Genomic DNA, 17,725 nt, shown 5'->3' on the forward strand with positions numbered 1-17,725 from the left:
GAAAAACTAATTTTTGTCTTTTTGAATCAATAGCCATTTAGAAAATTTCACGATTAAAATTTAAATATTTCTTAGGAAACATCTTTAAACTCGGTAATACTCGAAGATTATTACACTAGAGGACTTTTTCAAAAAAATCTACGATTCTAATACAGATATGTAGAAATATTTTATTAAAGTTTGATATTATGGCTCTGAGGAATTTCAGGAATGATTATCCACAATATTCCTTTAAAAATCCACGATTCTAAATTTCTGAAAAAAAGTTACAAATAAGAACCTTCTAGTATTTCTTTTATTTCTTTATTTCGTCAATAATAAAATTGCCATTAAATAAATATTCACACAATTATAAAATAAAAATCCATTTTAACAAAAATTTACAATTTAAGATTAAAAAGGCAAAAATTATTACATAGATTTAAAATCACTTAAAGTGTAGTTCAAAATTATAAAGATAATATTACAATACACATTTTAAGGAACAGTTTATAGGTGTCGATTTGATTCGATTACACTATTTACCCTCAATTGAAACATTTCTTATAAAGATAGGGCTTAACAGCATATCTTTCTCATATCAACCCCAATAAACTGAACCCAACTTTTCCATTTATCACAATTAAATATACTGTCTTCAAATTAATTCAACCCTCAATTCTTTCTTTTTAAAAATTTCAATTTATCACAATTTTCTAAATATCCATTCCACTTCTTCAAACAAAAATTCAACCCAAAGTCATTCTTTTTAAAATTTCACCCATATACATGGCGGCATGTTGTTTTTGCAAAATCTCGGTTAAAATCGCATGATTCATTTCCAGTTGAGACCAATGAAAACTTGCCGGAGGAGCTATTGGTGGTGATGGAAACATATAACATGGTGTGAAATAGCCAATATCATCGGTTAGAGTAGTAATAGCTGGAGCAAATCTTTTACATTCTTCCATTTTAGTTTTACCATCTTCATCATCGTTTAATTCCTGATGTTTACGTTTACGTGGTGTTGTCTTGTCTTCAAGGGCATAGGGTCTAAATATCTCACCGGATCGTTTGACATTGATGGTTGTTTTTTGCACTGGACTGCTAAGCTGTGGTGTTTCTTGTTCTTTGGTAGTTTCATTGGGAAAGTATATTTCGGGACACCGTGCTCCATATTTCTTGTGCGTATAACGATTTCTCTGGATTCGTGTATGCTGGCTGTTGCTATCATGTTGTTGTGCTAAATGTATGCTCAGGGCAGGTGCCATTTTGTACAATTAAATTTACAATGCTTGGACTTTGGAGTTATCTTTTATTAGTGGGGTATCCCAGGACCTTTAAGTATCTCCTTATGATTTGTTATTCATTCATTGCAAAAGATTACATCTGTTGTGGAGGTATACTCCAGAGTATATGGCATCGACGTTTGGTATAATAGCATTTTCCATTAGCAAGGATAATCGAAATTCCTGAAATTATTGTAAAAATAGATTGCCTTATTTGAAAATGATTGTAAATTTGGAATTGTTTGGCTACAGGCTCTTTGAATAATAAATACCAGGGAGATGATTGGAGATAACAATTGGAATATTGAAAATAAGAAATATAAAAATTAGAACACAAGATTTACCACTCAAATAGCCATGTAGCCGAACAATTTCTAAATCATCAACATTTTTGAATTTTTACTAACAATTATTAATGTTTCTTATAGTTTCTGAAATCTTAGATTTTCTTGTTGGATTACCCAAAGAAGCCATCACAACATTCCTTTTGACACTTGATCTCCTTTCATAGTCATATACTCACCCTCTTTTCAAATGTGCTACACAAATGCGCAAATATTGCTTTACTTTTAGGTTTATTCTAATTTTTCGCCAATTATTATTATTTTCTAGAAAAGTTTTATTTTTCTTAATTGTTTGCATTAAAATTATTATCCTTCCTATCTTATTTTGTTCACACTACTTTCCAATTCTCATTCGTTGCATTGCATATTCTCTCTTTTTTGTTTATGTTGACAATTCTCTTGCGCTCACTAGCCATTAAGGGACAGTTTAGCGAACTCCGTTTTAAATGACAAGTACTTTTGCATAGTTCAATTTAACGGCAGTTGTAAAAACTGGGCCTAGCAATTTGATCAGTTGAAAGTAAACAAACACTCCCTCTTTGCCAAAAATGTCAAATGTTTGTCAAATAAATCAATCAAACAATCAAAAGAAAGAAATAAAAGTGATAAAAGGTGGACTTTTTGTGAATTTTATTGTTCTGAAACTTATAATAAATATATAAATAACAATTAAGAAAAACATAAAGTGTAAAACTATAAGAAGACATTATTGTAGATGAAAATTGCAAGGAATTTCATAAGGTAAGCCATATATTGTTTATTTCTGTCCTATTTCTTTGTCCTATCCTGGAAGCGATGTCAAAAGTTTAATTGTTATAATCAGCTCTGAAGGAAATATATATGCATAGTCGTATCTACATTCTTTTCTAGTTCCATAATGGAGACAAATTTAGAGTTCATAAGAAATCAAAACGGGGGCTCAAATCCTTTTTTGGCGTAAAGGTATGTATATTCTGTTAAATCAAGGTATGTCAAATCAAGTACACGCTCACTTTAGTGAAGGCATGGTACAATAAATAGAGGTTTGGATCTCGAGTCAAGTTTGAGGCACCTCCCGTATCATTTAAAAAAAAGTTGGTAAATCTGACTTTAGGACCCTCTATACAACAATGGTCGATTTTATTTGCGGAAGTCCACAGTTCCAGAGGTTTGGGTCTCCTATGTTTTGAAAGTAGTAATGCATTATTTTAATTGTGTTTCAGACCACCCAAGACAATATGGTCCCAAAATATTGTGAGGCTCTTGTTGTCCTTGTTCCAACGAAATAAACTATTTTCTTGAGGAAGCCACTTTTCCCAACACCTTTGGCCAGATTCCAAAACCATCTTCGCGACAAAATCTCCTCTTAAAATATGAAAGTAACTGTGGAATATGTGAGGAACTTACAGGAATTTAAATGAAAATTATGGATGTTTTCTAGAAGAATTGTATTTTTCTGCAATCGTAGCACAGAAGCAAATTATTCTAACATTTTCAAACTACGGCTTCAAACTAGGCTTAGGAAATAGGAGATGTATTAATCATTTTAAGCATTTAGCCTTGCCTACCGAAGAAATGGAATAGTCTCTCTCTGATTCATGGGAGATAGTCCCAAAATTAATCGTCATTTGTCCTAAGGTCCTTGAATCATCAGGGTGCATAGCCCTAAAACCTTCCCTTGGATTGTAGAACATAAAGAACATTATGAGAAATCTAATTTACTTGGAAATATTTTTCACTGTTATCAATCAGTAGCCAATATGAAATGAGGAGAACCGGAGGCTTATTTCGGATTTTATAATTGTTTTGGTTATTCAAAAGTTTAACCCTTTGTGGGGAGGTACCAGAAGGAATGTTTCGATCTCTACCCTTTCTAAATTTTGAACCCTTTGTGGGGGAAGTACTAGAAGAAATGGTCCGATCTCCCATTTTCACAGCATGTTTTGTGATAGTAAAAATAATGGCATGTGTGAAATATGAATTGTTTAAGTTATTCAAAACTTTGACCCTTTGTGGGGGAGGTACCAGAAGAAATGGTCCGATCTCTACCTGATCTTGAGTTGATATAAATATTAAGCCTTGCCAAGTCTGAATGATATCGGATGGTAATTTTGCCTTTTAAGAGCTTCATTGGTATTTAAAACGTTGACCCTTTGTGGGGGATGTACCAGAAGAAATGGACCGATATACTCAATCTTCACACCAGACCTTGGGTTATTAAAAATATTGTGATCCGTGTAACTTGGAGAGAATGGGACACTTACATCAAAATTTATAATAATTATAATTATTCAAAATTTTGACCCTTTGTGAGGGAGATACTTGATGGAGTGGACCGATCTTGTCCATTTTCGCACCTGATCTAGCACTGATGCAAATATTAGAATTCGCAAAGTTGGAACAAAATAGGATTATCCTTTCTCTTTCTGTGCAGTAAAATATTTTCTTTGAAAATTCCGACCTTTTCCGATATTGCCCATTGCCGAACTCGACCTAAGTTTGATAATAATATTACGATATACCAAGTTTGGATCAAATTGGATACTTTCTTCGAGAATTATCATGGGCACCAGCCAGCCAGATAGACAGACGGACATCGCTAGATCGACTCCAAATGTCCTGAGACGGATTGGTCCAAAGAGAACTAGGGTTTAAAATCGTTATTTCGATGAGGCAAGTTTTGGCCGTATCAAATGATATATAACCTAGCCATAGGTTGAGGTTATAATAAATCAGTTGACTGACAGAAACTTTATTTTAAATCAAAATAAATGTTTTTGAACAACTTTAAAAATTTAGAACCATTTATACCGATCCTTCGTCCCCTGTGGGAATCTGCTCAAATTTATTTTTATAGAAGTACTTTTTGTAAACATTGCTGTAACACTTGCAGGAAAAAAGTATTAAGAAAAAAATTAAGAAATTCTGTAAATCAATGATGAATCAACTTCTACCCTTTATTAAATAATAAACTGAATCAATTCTAATGGATTTGATAAATTGTGAGCTGAAGTTATGAGGACTATCCCAACAGACAAGCTATCATAGATTTGAAAGGATTACATTAAGCCATTCGAATAAAATTTATTGGATTTTCATATAACCGGTTAAAGCGGTTTTGTGTGTTCCCTTATCATTGTTTGAATTAAAGATAATTCCCATTTCATTTTTCCTCCCCCAGAGCGCTTGTCAATGTATACAATTTTCCAGTTTAATTAAAACGAAACAACAACAACTGCTGCATTTTCCAAAAGAGGATTATCAACAAAACCAAACTAAATGAACCCAGACAAATGAAAAATTAATTGGTTTTCATTGTTGGGTAAAAGGTTCGCTTTTTGGGCCAACACCTTTTGTGCACAATGCTCCTGGAACTCAATAACCATTCGGGCGACAGGCAAAACAATCCCGGTGCCAGGTAAAATTGTTGAAAGAAATAAACGGGGAAAAAGTCATGAGCTCTCATTTAAAGTGTAGTATTTAGTTGTGAAGAGACAAATGTTCTGGAAACACTCAAGAAATGATCTCCCGCAGGTATCTAAATTGAATCGAAGTCGATGTCTTTTTAGATACTTGACAATGCATTTGACACATTTGCCGGTGCATTGAAATTAAATCCCTTTTTATGACACTCGTTGTTGGGAACAAAACCAATTGACTAGATATTTCCTTTGGCCAGTATCAATCGACCTGGCCAGTGATAACCAACCTGCATGGGTTGCGCGTAGATGTCATAAATGTTATAGTTAATGATAATTTATTGATGGTCATGTATGACCGCTCTTAGACACCTTGTACCTGAATGGAAGAAAGGGGAAATTACACACAGGTCATCAAATATGATTGAACGAGCGCCTGACTGAGCGACAACAATGTAGGTGTCTTATATAAACCTAAGATAATCTGGAAAAAGGTAACAGATTCACGTAAGACATCAATGAGTAAAGATCACCAACGGCCTTAGCTGGTGTGAAACAAGTGAAAAGTAAAAATAGTTAATTGTATATAAAATATAAAAATTAAAATGGCCCCGGCACAAAGATTGGAACAAGCGGAAAGTGCAACCAGATATAGCCACAAAAAGTTTCAGGGCAATCGTTATGCCCACAAGAAATTTGGTACCAGGACTCCATCACCACCAGCGATAGTAAACAGCTACCCAGAAGGATGTCAGGAGACAGAGCTTAAATTCCAAAGCAACAAGGATGAGTCTATTGCCAGCACCACCATTAAAAAATCCTGCTCTGCTGACATTTTTAGGCCCTATGCTCTGGGTGATAATACACCACGCAAAAGGAAACATCAAGATGTAGTAGATAATGATGAAGAAATTCAAAATGGCAAGAGATTTGCAATCACATCACCCATCCCACAACCAACATCGGTTCCCATGGGCGTAACATCTCCATCCCTTGCACCACCACCACCACCCAGATTCATATTTGGAGCACAGCCAATGCAATTTAATCCCCAAACATTTGCCCTAATGTTTCAGAAACAACATGCGGCCCTATGCATGGGACAAATGCTCAAGAGATTGACATAAACTTGGAAGAATCATAACCCCCCTCCCCCATTTTGTTGTGATAGTTTGGAATGTTTTATTTCTACGTCTCAGAAATATTTACTTCTTAACCAGTGAAAATTTTTAATTGTGAATAGTTTTTAAAATTTTTTACACTTTATTACTATTATTTTTATAAAAACAAAATTGTATATATTTTTAAGAGATTGATTATAAAATTTATTTTTTTTTTGGAAAAATTTATAAATATTTATTAAAAATGCAATTTAATGACGTACAAAACTAGAAATGTAAATGAAGTTTTTTTTTTATAAAATAGTTAAGTAATCTAAAGCATTTTTAAATATTCTACAGCGTGGCTATGAAAGAATATTTATGGTATCTTAAACCGTTACATGAACTGATTTTTTTTTAATTTTCCTAGAGTTCTGCGATTTTTGAAGAAGTTTTCAGAGATCCTCTGAAGTTTAAAAGCGTGGATTATTTGAAGTATTTGTCGAACTTCAGCTGAAAATACTTCAAGGAGTCCAAGGTTGCGTGTAATGTTTCTACATTTTCTATAGTTCTCAAAGGGTCTTCTATCATGGGATTTAAATTGATTTTTTAAAAAGTGCTTATAAGGCTTATTCCGTTAGGTTTTAAAATTGATTAATAGGTTGTCCCTTAAGCATTTTTTCGGGACTTGTAACTGTGGAGCTTTAAAACATTTTTCGAAAGGTCTGTCTCAGCCATAATCCTGGAATTTGAAAACACTTTTTTTGAAGGGACCATAACAGCTATCCTCGTGCATTTTTTAAAGAATATTTTAGATAGGTTAAGAATCTTTATTTTTTTGTTTCTTATATGGTGAATCAGCTTCAATACTGAAGTGTATTTTCGATATTTATGGACTCATTAACATTCCATGTTTAGTCTTGGACTTTTAAGGACAATTTGAGCCATAATATTTGGCTTTGTCCAAGCCGCCCTTTTGGTAAATTTGCAACTGATCTTCTGGTGAGAGACTTTTTGGTTAAGAAGGAGAAAAATTTCTGGTCGAAAAATCTGCAGGACTTTTATGACAGTATTCTAAGAAAAAAGCATCTGGTTTCCCATCATTTGTTCTTCTCGCCGACGTAGTTAGTGTGCCGGAGGGTCTGGATTGGGCTTCCATGTGAGGACTATGATGAGACTATCTAATGTTCAGTGAAAAGACCTCCTGGGCTTCTATGGGACTGGACTTCATAGAAAACTAGGAGGTGTCTTCATAGAAGACCAGGAGACTAAAAGAAAACCTTTTGGTCTTCAATGAAATGACCTTCTGGCCTTCCTTTGTCTGGCCCTTCGTGAGAAGACCGAACTCCTGGTCCTCTATGAGAAGACCGAACTCCTGGTCCTCTATGAGAAGACCGAACTCCTGGTCTTCTATGAGAAGACCGAACTCCTGGTCTTCTATGAGAAGACCGAATGCCTGGTCTTCTATGAGAAGACCGAATGCCTGGTCTTCTATGAGAAGACCTAACGCCTGGTCTTCTATGAGAAGACCGACCTCCTGGTCTTCTATGAGAAGACCGACCTCCTGGTCTTCTATGAGAAGACCGACCTCCTGGTCTTCTATGAGAAGACCGACCTCCTGGTCTTCTATGAGAAGACCGACCTCCTGGTCTTCTATGAGAAGACCGACCTCCTGGTCTTCTATGAGAAGACCGGCCTCCTGGTCTTCTATGAGAAGATCTTCTGGCCTTCTATGAGAAGACCATCTGGCCTTCTATGAGAAGACCTTCAGCTCTTCTATGAGAAGACCATCTGGCCTTCTATGAGAAGACCTTCAGCTCTTCTATGAGAAGACCTTCAGCTCTTCTATGAGAAGACCTTCAGCTCTTCTATGAGAAGACCTTCAGCTCTTCTATGAGAAGACCTTCAGCTCTTCTATGAGAAGACCTTCAGCTCTTCTATGAGAAGACCTTCAGCTCTTCTATGAGAAGACCTTCAGCTCTTCTATGAGAAGACCTTCAGCTCTTCTATGAGAAGACCTTCAGCTCTTCTATGAGAAGACCTTCAGCTCTTCTATGAGAAGACCTTCAGCTCTTCTATGAGAAGACCTTCAGCTCTTCTATGAGAAGACCTTCAGCTCTTCTATGAGAAGACCTTCAGCTCTTCTATGAGAAGACCTTCAGCTCTTCTATGAGAAGACCTTCAGCTCTTCTATGAGAAGACCTTCAGCTCTTCTATGAGAAGACCTTCAGCTCTTCTATGAGAAGACCTTCAGCTCTTCTATGAGAAGACCTTCAGCTCTTCTATGAGAAGACCTTCAGCTCTTCTATGAGAAGACCTTCAGCTCTTCTATGAGAAGACCTTCAGCTCTTCTATGAGAAGACCTTCAGCTCTTCTATGAGAAGACCTTCAGCTCTTCTATGAGAAGACCTTCAGCTCTTCTATGAGAAGACCTTCTGCTCTTCTATGAGAAGACCTTCAGCTCTTCTATGAGAAGAACTTCAGCTCTTCTATGAGAAGAACTTCAGCTCTTCTAAAAGAATACTCCCTGGCCTTCTATAAGAAGACTCCCTGGCCTTCTATAAGAAGACCCTCTGGCCTTCTATAAGAAGACCTTCTGGTCTTCTACAAGAAGACCTTCTGGCCTTCTATGAGAAGACCTTCTAACCTTCTATGATAAAACCTTCTGGCTTTCTATGAAAGGACCTTCCGGCCTTCTATAAGAAGATGTCCTGGCCTTTTATGAGAAGACCTCCTGGTCCTATATGATAAAACCTTCCGGGGTCTATGAGAAGACCTCTTGGCCGTCTATGAGAAGACCTTCTGCCCTTCTATCGGAAGACCTTCTGCCCTGTTATGAGAAGACTTCCAGGCCCTATATGAGAAGACCTCTTGACTTCTATCGGAAGACTTCCTGGACTTCTATGAGAAGACCTTCAGCTCGTCTATGAGAAAACCATCAGCTCGTCTATAAGAAGATCTACTTGCCTTCTGTAAGAATAACTCCTGGGCTTCTGTGGGAAGATCTTCTTGTCTTTCTAGGAGATCTTCGGCGTTTCTATGAGTAGACAACGTGGTCTTATATAAAAAGTACTCTCTCTCAGAGATCCTTCTGATATTCTATTGCAAGAAATTGTGCTCTCCGTTGGGAAAAGCTGGAAGATCTTCTATAAGAGGAGGGTCCTTTTAAGGAGGTTTTTTTTTAATCAAAATTCCTTGTTTGATAAGACTTTATTTTTCTATGCGGAATCTCTCTAGGCTTCTATTGCCTCCTCTAAGAAGATCTGCCTCAATTTTAATTGTGCAAGATCATGCAGCATCTAATCACGTAACTCATTTTCAATCTTTTCCAAGGAACCCCATACCAGCAATTGATACAATTGATCCTGATTTTCTTTTTGTAAATTGCTTGTCATTTTTGTATTGGCATTGGGTCATTAATCAAAATAATGATAAGTAGAGTGGTCCCGCATTCTTACAACTACCCTACCAGCAGCAGCAGTTATAATTTGACACTTTGGGTTCGTGGTGTTGTTGTTATTTTATCCTGTCTCGGACAATTGTGCGACGGCTGTTTTTTAATCCCTCTTTGTTTTCATTTTCATTTACTTTCATTCATTAATTTCGTTTTCTTGGGATGTTTGTAATTTTATGCCCGCTTGCAGGATTTTCCAGAGAATACACAACAAGGACATGGCATTAACCGCTCTTTTTGTTACCTGAGTATGATGTAGATCCCTCCCTCTCTTTCTCTCCCATTAAGGACCGATGTTTGGTTATCCTTTTCCCTTGAAGTCATAAAATAACAATTTGCGAAAAAAGAAAACCATCTTCAGAAAGGACAAGAAAACACCTTTACGACCTCTTGGAGTTTGCGTAGGAATAAGAAATTCCTTGGAAGGGATGTAATGCTGTTGTGTTGTTGTTGTTGTTTTCGGCTTTTGTTGATTTTTATTGCACTGGCGCTAAAATGTGATATTTATCCTTGCCAAACTCCTGGGTCTATTGTCCGTGAAAACAATCAGCTAGGATTTCAGTTTAAAACAATAGAGCAGCCAAGGATTTTTGTTCGAAGGGAGGATAGGGATCACACGCATGCGCATTTGCTTCTATTGTTTCGGCAGTTATTCCAAATAAAAAATATTGTCTGTTTATACAAAATTATAAATTGGCATTTGTTCGGCGTTCATTGTTTTGTTCTTTTGTGAACCATGACAAATGCCAAAATGAGAGATTTTCGGAAAATTGCCACAAAACGGAAAGGTCCATTGGCCAATTTGAAATGTGAAACAACATTTTGCGGTTAATCTTAATCTCCGGCCTCTATTGTAGAGTTGCAAATTTAAACTAGAGTGGATTTTAAGCGATTTATTGTGAAGGATCAGAGTTATAACTGGATTAAACTCGAATGTTTTGTGTTACCAATGGGTTTCTTCAATGACCATGAGTGCCGAGCCGGTTAAGTTGTCCAGGGAAAAGGATTTGGTGATGGCAATCGAGATTTGTTGTCTGGGAAATTAACTAGGATTAGCATGGATAGAAGCCTATTTTGCGTCTATCTCTTTCTAAGGAGTTATTAATGTCCACGATTTCTGAAAATTTTATTCCAATGCTTCTTTAAGGTATCTAAGATGCGTAATTTGAGTTTTTATTAGATATCTTCGGGATTTTTAATAGATTACATTTTATTTCAGAATTTTGAGGAAAATGTTCGACGATATGAAAAAAATATATAGATATGGTGTTTATCAATGAGACCAAAGACCATCGGATAAAAAAGTTGCTATTGGCATCACCAACATGGAATATCCTCTTATATCCTCCATGACAAGAAGAGCGCATTTAAGGTGTGGAATTTCATTCCGAACACCTATTTCTCAAATATATGTCTGAAACCCCATTAGTTACTTATACTGATGATCAGCATAGAACTCAAAGCCATCTAATGACTTATGTCTTCCTGTCTAAGGACCGTCGCATAGGGGACCAGATTTTTATGTATAGCATTAAATTTTGCAAAAAATAATGGTATAACTATATAGGTCCTCCTTTCGGTATTGAGCTTATATAATTGTGCATCCCTATTGTCGGTACTCTTTAACATATTCGTGGATTATTTTAAATGTGGTTATTTTAAATATTCGTGGATTATTTTAAATATTTTTATATCCTCCTCCATATATAGTATAGAGATAAACAAGTAAAGTTCGGCCGTGCCGAACTTTGAATACCCTCCACCATTTGCAACAAAATAGGAAATTTTCAAAAAAAAAAAAAAAAACATTGAAAATTCTTTTAACATTTTAAAAATACCGAATATTGGAAGGTGCAGATGTATGGGGGATATACGATATTGTAGACCAATATAGATAATTATATTTCAGGGCGTAAAGTACTCACAAAGAACTCCTTGTGTAGAATTTCAGATAATTCCATTGGGAAGTGTGGCTAAAATCATCAAAATACCGAATATCGGGGGGTACTGTTATATGGGGGTATACGATATTGTGGACCTATATAGACAATTCTATTTCACAAAGAACTCCTTGTGTAGAATTTCAGACAATTCCATTGGAAAGTGTGGCTAAAATCATCAAAATACCGAATATCGGGGGGTACCGTTATATGGGGCTATACGATATCGTGGACCGTCGGTTGTGATCACGCTACAGTCAAAACGAATAAAGATAGGAAGCTAAAATTTTGCACAGATCAGTCTTTTGCCGGTAGGCCGGTCAATTTCGAAGATGGGCTATATCGGTATACGATATCGTATAGCCCCCATATAACGGTAATCTCCGAAATTCGGTACTTTGATGAATGTAGCCAAATTTTTCAATGAAAATGGCTGAAAATCCGCAAAATGAGTTCTTTCTAAGCACTTTAGCCCCCGTAAGAGCAGTGTATATATAGGTCCACGATATCGTATATCCACCATATAACGGTACCTCCCTAGGTTCCCTATACATTTTTCAATGGAATTGTACTACATGTACTTTCGGCACACCCCTGATATTCAATATTTTGACGATTTTAGGGAATTCTATTTTCGTATTTAGTGTTCGTAATAGGCTCTACAGCCTATGACAAAAAATTGCATATACAGGCCCACGTTTTTGTATAGACTTTTTAGCAACATTATTCACTGGAGTTGTTTCAAATTTCGTATTTAGAGTTCGTAATGGGGACTACAGTCTATGCCAGAAAATTATCTATGCAGGTGAAGGACTTCGTATAGCTCCGATACATCCGAAAAATCCTATATTCAGATTTCGACGATTTTAGGTACAATATTCACCGAAATTATTTGAAATTTCGTATTTGGTTTTCCTAAAAGATACCACAGCCTGTGACAGTGCAGGTCCACATCTTCGTATAGCCCCGATATAACGGTACTTCCTTATATTAGGTATTTTGATGATTTCAGCTACATTGTTCCCCGATTTTTTGTTCAATCTTCGTATTTGAATATTGTAATGGCTTATGACAACAGTTGCCTATTTTGCACAAATCATTTGTTTGGCTCAAGGACGAACCCTATTGAAATTGGAAATAATCGGTCAAAATTAAGATATAGCTCCCATATATAACTTCGTCCGATATACCTTTGATTGTGAACTAAACGTGTAATATCAGTCCGAATAGTATGGAATTTCGCAAGTACGATCATCACCAATTTGCTTAATTGGATGAAATTTGGAACTTACGACCGAACTGAGTCTAGAAGCTAGTATGTCAAATTTGGTGAAGATCGGTTCAGATATAGCTATAGCTCCCATATATATTGTTCATCCGATTTGTTGTATTTGTTTGGATATAGCTCCCATATATATTTTTATCCGATTTCAAATTAATTGTGCACCAAATGGGCAATACAAGTCCGAATTTAAAAGATACAAATGCTTCGGCATATTTAGTCCTTTGAACTTTAAATTATAATTATAATCATAGCGTGTATGATTGAATTCTCCCATAAAAACTTTTAATTGTTATGTGCAGCTCTACTAACTTAGCACAGTGGTGTAGGGTATCATAAAGTCGGCCCGCCCGACTTTAAGACTTTCTTTACTGGTTTTAGGATTTTATTATTTTTTTTTTTCTGAAATTCTTCCAATTCGTTTCAAATGGTGGAGGGTATTCAAAGTTTGGTCCGGGCGAACTTACTGTTTTTTTTCCAAGAATCTGCAGTGGATTTTTAAAGGATATACAGAGGGAAATTTTTGGTTTTTAAATATTTTAAGGACCAATCATAAATAATCGTAAGTGAAAAAGAATTGATCAAAGAATCTTTAAAGGAAATACATTGAATAGATTTTTCCTGGCTGCAATCGTGGATTTTTTAATATTTTTTCCGAGGACCAGCAGAAAAAATCCTATTTTTAAGGACCAAAAATAAAAATATTGCAGAAAGAATTCTTAAAGGACCAAAAAGGCCACATACAACCGTGGATTAGAAAAATTAATACATTAAAAAAAATTGTAGGAACATTTTTGGCTAAAATAGTGGATTTTTTAAAAAAAATATGTTTTTGAAGGACCAGCATTTAATTTTTTAAAGGTCATTTAAAGTTAAATGCGTGGTTTCTTAATTTTTTTCAACTGCAAAGAAGGATAACTACGATCGTGGTTAAAAAATTTGGAGGTTTTTAAAAAGGACTTTTAAATGACATACATATGAGGATCGCAGTGGATAGTATTGTTTCTGACTACAATCGTGGAGTATTTTAATGGATCAGCCGAGCCACGATGTATTATTTTTTAAAAGACATATGGAGCTAAAATAGGTGATTTTTTAAAGAATTTTCCCAAGGACATATAGAGTTATATTTGTGCGAAGAAGCCTACAATCGTGGATTAAAAAATATCAAGGACTTTTTTTACAGAATTTTCCCAAGGACATAAAGAGCTGAAATCATGTATTTAGCAAAAAAATGTTTTAAGGGTCAATAGAGCTACAATTAATAATTATTTAATGGACATGCAGAAATAAATTCGTGGCTTATTTAAATATTTGTTTTTCAAGAACCAATTATCGTGTATTCAACAATTCCAAAGGGGGTTTCAGGATTTTTTACACCCTCAGCCATATGGCTAGAGAGGGTATATGTCATTTAATATGGCAAAAACGTGTCTCGTCGAAATAATGGTTTTAGACCCTAGGTCTCTTTGGACCAAATCAGTTTCAGGATAATTGGAGTAGATCTAGCGATGTCCATCCGTCCATCTGGCTGGCTGGTGCCCACGATAACTCTCGAAGGAAGCATCTGATTTGATCCAAACTTTATACATCGTAATATTATTATCAAACTTAGATTGAGTTCGGAGATGGGCAATATCGGTCAACTCCTTCTGGTACCTCCCCCCACAAAATGTAAAAATAATTTACTGCAGAGAAAGAGAAAGGATAATGTGATTTTGCTCCAACTTTAAAATACCTCATATTTGCATCAGTGCTAGGTCAGGTGCGAAAATGAACAATGTCGGTCCACTCCATCAAGTATCTCCCCTACAATAGGTCAACATTTTGAATAATTATAACTCTTATAAAATATGATGTAGGTTTCCGATTGTCTTTAAATTTCACACATCCCAATATTTATATTAACCCAAGGTCTGGTGTTAAGATGAAAAATATCGGTCCACTCTTTCTGGTACCTCCCCCACAAAAGGTCGAAATGTTCAAAAAATATATTTTTTTTTTGCACAGAAAGAGAAGGGATAATCCGATTCTGCTCCAACTTTGCATATCCTAAAATTTGCGTCAGTGCTAGGTCAGGTGCGAAAATGAACCATATCGGTCCACTCCATCAAGTATCTCCCCCACAAACGGTAAAAATTTGGAATAATTAAACTATTATAAAATAAGACGTAAGAGTCCGATTGTCTGCTGATTACACACATCACAATATTTTTTGGTAACCCATAGGTCGTTCCACTCCTTCTGGTACCTCCCCCACAAAGGGTAACAAATTTTGAATATTCATGAAGCTCAAAAAACACGAAATTAACATCCAATTCCATTCAGACTCGGTACATCTAAATATTTCCATCACCACAAGATCTGTTATAAATATGGTAGAGATTGGATCAGTATATGTCAGTCTTAGGTCAGATACGAATTGTTCAATATTGGCAAACGGCTTTGGAACCTTCCCCATAAGGGGTCAACAGTTATGCCCAAATATTCATATTCATAACTCAAAGCTAGGGATATACATCTGCGGGAAAACCGACTGATACAAACGAGGAGAAAATTTGATTTAGCTTTAAAGGACCAACTGAGCACAAAAAATTCCAGGATAAACCTAGCTACAAAATTTGGTTGATTATGGAAAAATCCAGCACGAAATGTCTTAAAAAAGATTTCGTCAAGGGCTAACAGAAATATCATCTGAGCAACGATTGTGGCTTATTTGAGAAATATTTTGATGGGGCCATGAGAGTTAACTGAGCAAAAATATTTTCAAAACTCTAAGCTACAGCCATGATTTTTAAAATAATTTTTTAAGGACCAGTAGGGTTGAAAACTCTTAAAAAATCAGGGATGTTAGCCCTTTTTCCCCTAGAAAATACATGATTATAGCTCTGTTACCTTTTGAAAAACACATTTTTAAAAATTTTCTTTAAAAATCCATGATGCAATATTGTATAAAAATCAAAGATTATTTCTCACAGTTACCATTGAATATACAGTGGCCTTTGTCTAAAAATAGGATTTTTAAATCAAAATCCTTTGTCTTGTCTGGAAAGTCCTTTTGTTTTCCATTTTTTTTTTTCTACAAAAACACCTTGCAGCGTTTATCGAAAACACCTTTCGTCGCATTCTTCTAACGAGAAACGCCGCCAACAATCTTTAACAATTTGGAAAATTCTAATACCTGCCAGGCGGCGAATGCTTGTGCAACAACCACCACCATGCCCAGCTCTTTTGGGTATAAAAACCAGCCCCGAGTAAAGGAAAAACATCAGTCTGCTTGCGTCTAGCAAAGCGAAAACACATCGAACTCGATCAACGCTACAAGAAAAAGAAAACAATAACTACAACAAAAATGGCTCCCTCACAAATGGAACACAGACAAGAACAATCTATGGGCCATGGATACACCCACAAGAAGTTCAACTGCGGATATTCACACAAGAAACTGGGAATGCGCCTGAGGCAAAGAGAAATCAATGACAACAAGGAAAACATTGAACAACAACAAGAAAATAACCAAAAATCCTCAAATAGTTCCACGTCTCGTAATCTCTTCCGGCCCTATGCCTTGGATGATGATATGCGTCGGAAAAGGAAAACTAGCTGTGACTCCTCATCGGGAAGCTCAGATGAAGAATGCAGCCAACAGCAATTTGTCTCAACACCACAAGGCTCACCAACCAATAGCTTCTATCAGCTACAACAACAACAAATCTTGATGTCATCACCCACAGTCTCAACAACCTGTCCCTCGCCAGCCTTAAGTCCCAATTCCTACGCTGAACGTTTGCAGCGGCAAAGGGCTGCCCTCTATATGCGTTACATGCAACAATTTCAACAGCAACAACAACATCCATCACTGGAAGCTGCCACCTTAGTCCACCAACAACAACAAGCAATGATGAACAATCCCAGCTATTATCCCATGGGTTATCCCAATGTCATTGCTCCATCTAACCTCGGATTCAATGGTTGCTAAACTAATTGGGGAGTCTTGATATTTCATCCCTCCTCCCCCCACAACCATTGACTGGATACTATTTTTATTTTGGTGGCTGTGCTGCTTCTTTTTGTGATAAATCTTTAGAAGAATACGACGAAAGAACATAATTTTTAGATTTAAGTTGTTAATTACTTATAATTGCTAAAAGAGAAACAAGACTAATTTTTTGTATTATTAAAATAATTTATTTATATTTATTAAAAAATAATAATGAGAAGAGAATGAAAAGTTCCATTTAAGAAAAATTAAAACGATTTTGATTTATTTATTTTTTAAATTTGGTCTAGAGACAAAAAAAGCCGTTGGAAATTAAAAACCAACATCTTTAAGTCGGAGGAGGGTTATGTCTGAGGACGTCTAATTTTTAAAATTTAAAATACCGGGAAGATGCCTTAAACAATTTTTGAAAATCCGTAATATGGAGCACCTAAAATAATTTTTTTTAAAAAAATCGACGGCTTATCGACGTGGACAAATCTTGGAAATATTTAACAATTTACGACTTATTCAATAAAATCTACGACTTAGAGATCTCAGAAATTTAGAGTTCTAGCTCTATTGGGTAATCAAACCATACCGAGCCTAACCCCAAAATTCCAAGATTTTGGTTTGACAAATTTAATTTTGTCCCACAGTGTTATTTAAAGGGGCAAAAGAAAATAAAATAAATGAAAGTAGTTTGAAAACAGATTTAAAAACTTAATTAAATTCAAATTTTTCGATTTATAAATCTATAAAAGTTAAAAAATATTAATAAAAAAATTACACTTTTTGTAAAATCTTTAAAAAATTTTTAAAAAATCGACGGCTTAGCGCCGTGAACAGATCTTGGAAATATTTAAAAATTCACGACATAGAGGCTTCAGAAAAATTCCATAAAATCTACGACTTAGAGATCTCAGAAATTTAGAGTTTAGTAGCTTTCCTGGGTCGTCA

At 35.5% G+C, this 17,725-nt stretch overlaps 4 protein-coding genes across 6 annotated transcripts in view; 3 read left to right on the forward strand and 1 right to left on the reverse strand.

Moving 5' to 3' along the window:
- Positions 1-289: 289 nt before the first annotated feature.
- The window catches only part of LOC105261703 (uncharacterized), a 73,802-nt gene continuing 56,366 nt past the window's right edge, over positions 290-17,725 (reverse strand). Inside the window, exons 1-2 of one of the 2 annotated variants that reach the window (XM_011293388.3) lie at positions 1,792-1,988; positions 290-1,451 (exon numbers count right to left, since the gene is read on the reverse strand). In XM_011293388.3, coding sequence (XP_011291690.2) covers positions 729-1,250 — 522 coding nt within the window. In that variant the 5' untranslated portion in view covers positions 1,251-1,451; positions 1,792-1,988 and the 3' untranslated portion in view covers positions 290-728. Of the gene's footprint in view, positions 1,452-1,791; positions 1,989-17,725 lie in introns of those variants that run through there. The other variant, XM_059125166.1, reaches the window with a different exon arrangement.
- Positions 2,012-17,725, forward strand: part of LOC101887396 (protein Mabiki-like) — an 87,009-nt gene continuing 71,295 nt past the window's right edge. For both annotated transcript variants that reach the window (XM_020036083.2, XM_005181558.4), the window contains exon 1: positions 2,012-2,353. The gene's annotated coding sequence lies outside the window, so the exon portion shown is untranslated. The remainder of the gene's footprint in view (positions 2,354-17,725) is intronic.
- LOC101887733 (uncharacterized) lies at positions 5,616-6,137 on the forward strand. Its single transcript, XM_005181560.2, has one exon. The coding sequence runs from the start codon at positions 5,616-5,618 to the stop codon at positions 6,135-6,137; it is 522 nt and encodes a 173-aa protein (XP_005181617.2).
- LOC101899886 (uncharacterized) lies at positions 16,063-16,765 on the forward strand. The gene has a single exon (XM_005189639.3). The coding sequence runs from the start codon at positions 16,139-16,141 to the stop codon at positions 16,763-16,765; it is 627 nt and encodes a 208-aa protein (XP_005189696.2). The 5' UTR covers positions 16,063-16,138.

Source organism: Musca domestica, unplaced genomic scaffold, assembly GCF_030504385.1.
Source record: "Musca domestica strain aabys unplaced genomic scaffold, Musca_domestica.polishedcontigs.V.1.1 32, whole genome shotgun sequence".
Taxonomy (NCBI): Eukaryota; Metazoa; Arthropoda; class Insecta; order Diptera; family Muscidae; genus Musca; species Musca domestica.

Excerpts from the sequence above, each read along its gene's own strand:
- LOC101887733 (XM_005181560.2), top strand. The coding sequence starts at position 5,616 with ATGGCCCCGGCACAAAGATTGGAACAAGCGGAAAGTGCAACCAGATAT.
- LOC101899886 (XM_005189639.3), top strand. The coding sequence starts at position 16,139 with ATGGCTCCCTCACAAATGGAACACAGACAAGAACAATCTATGGGCCAT.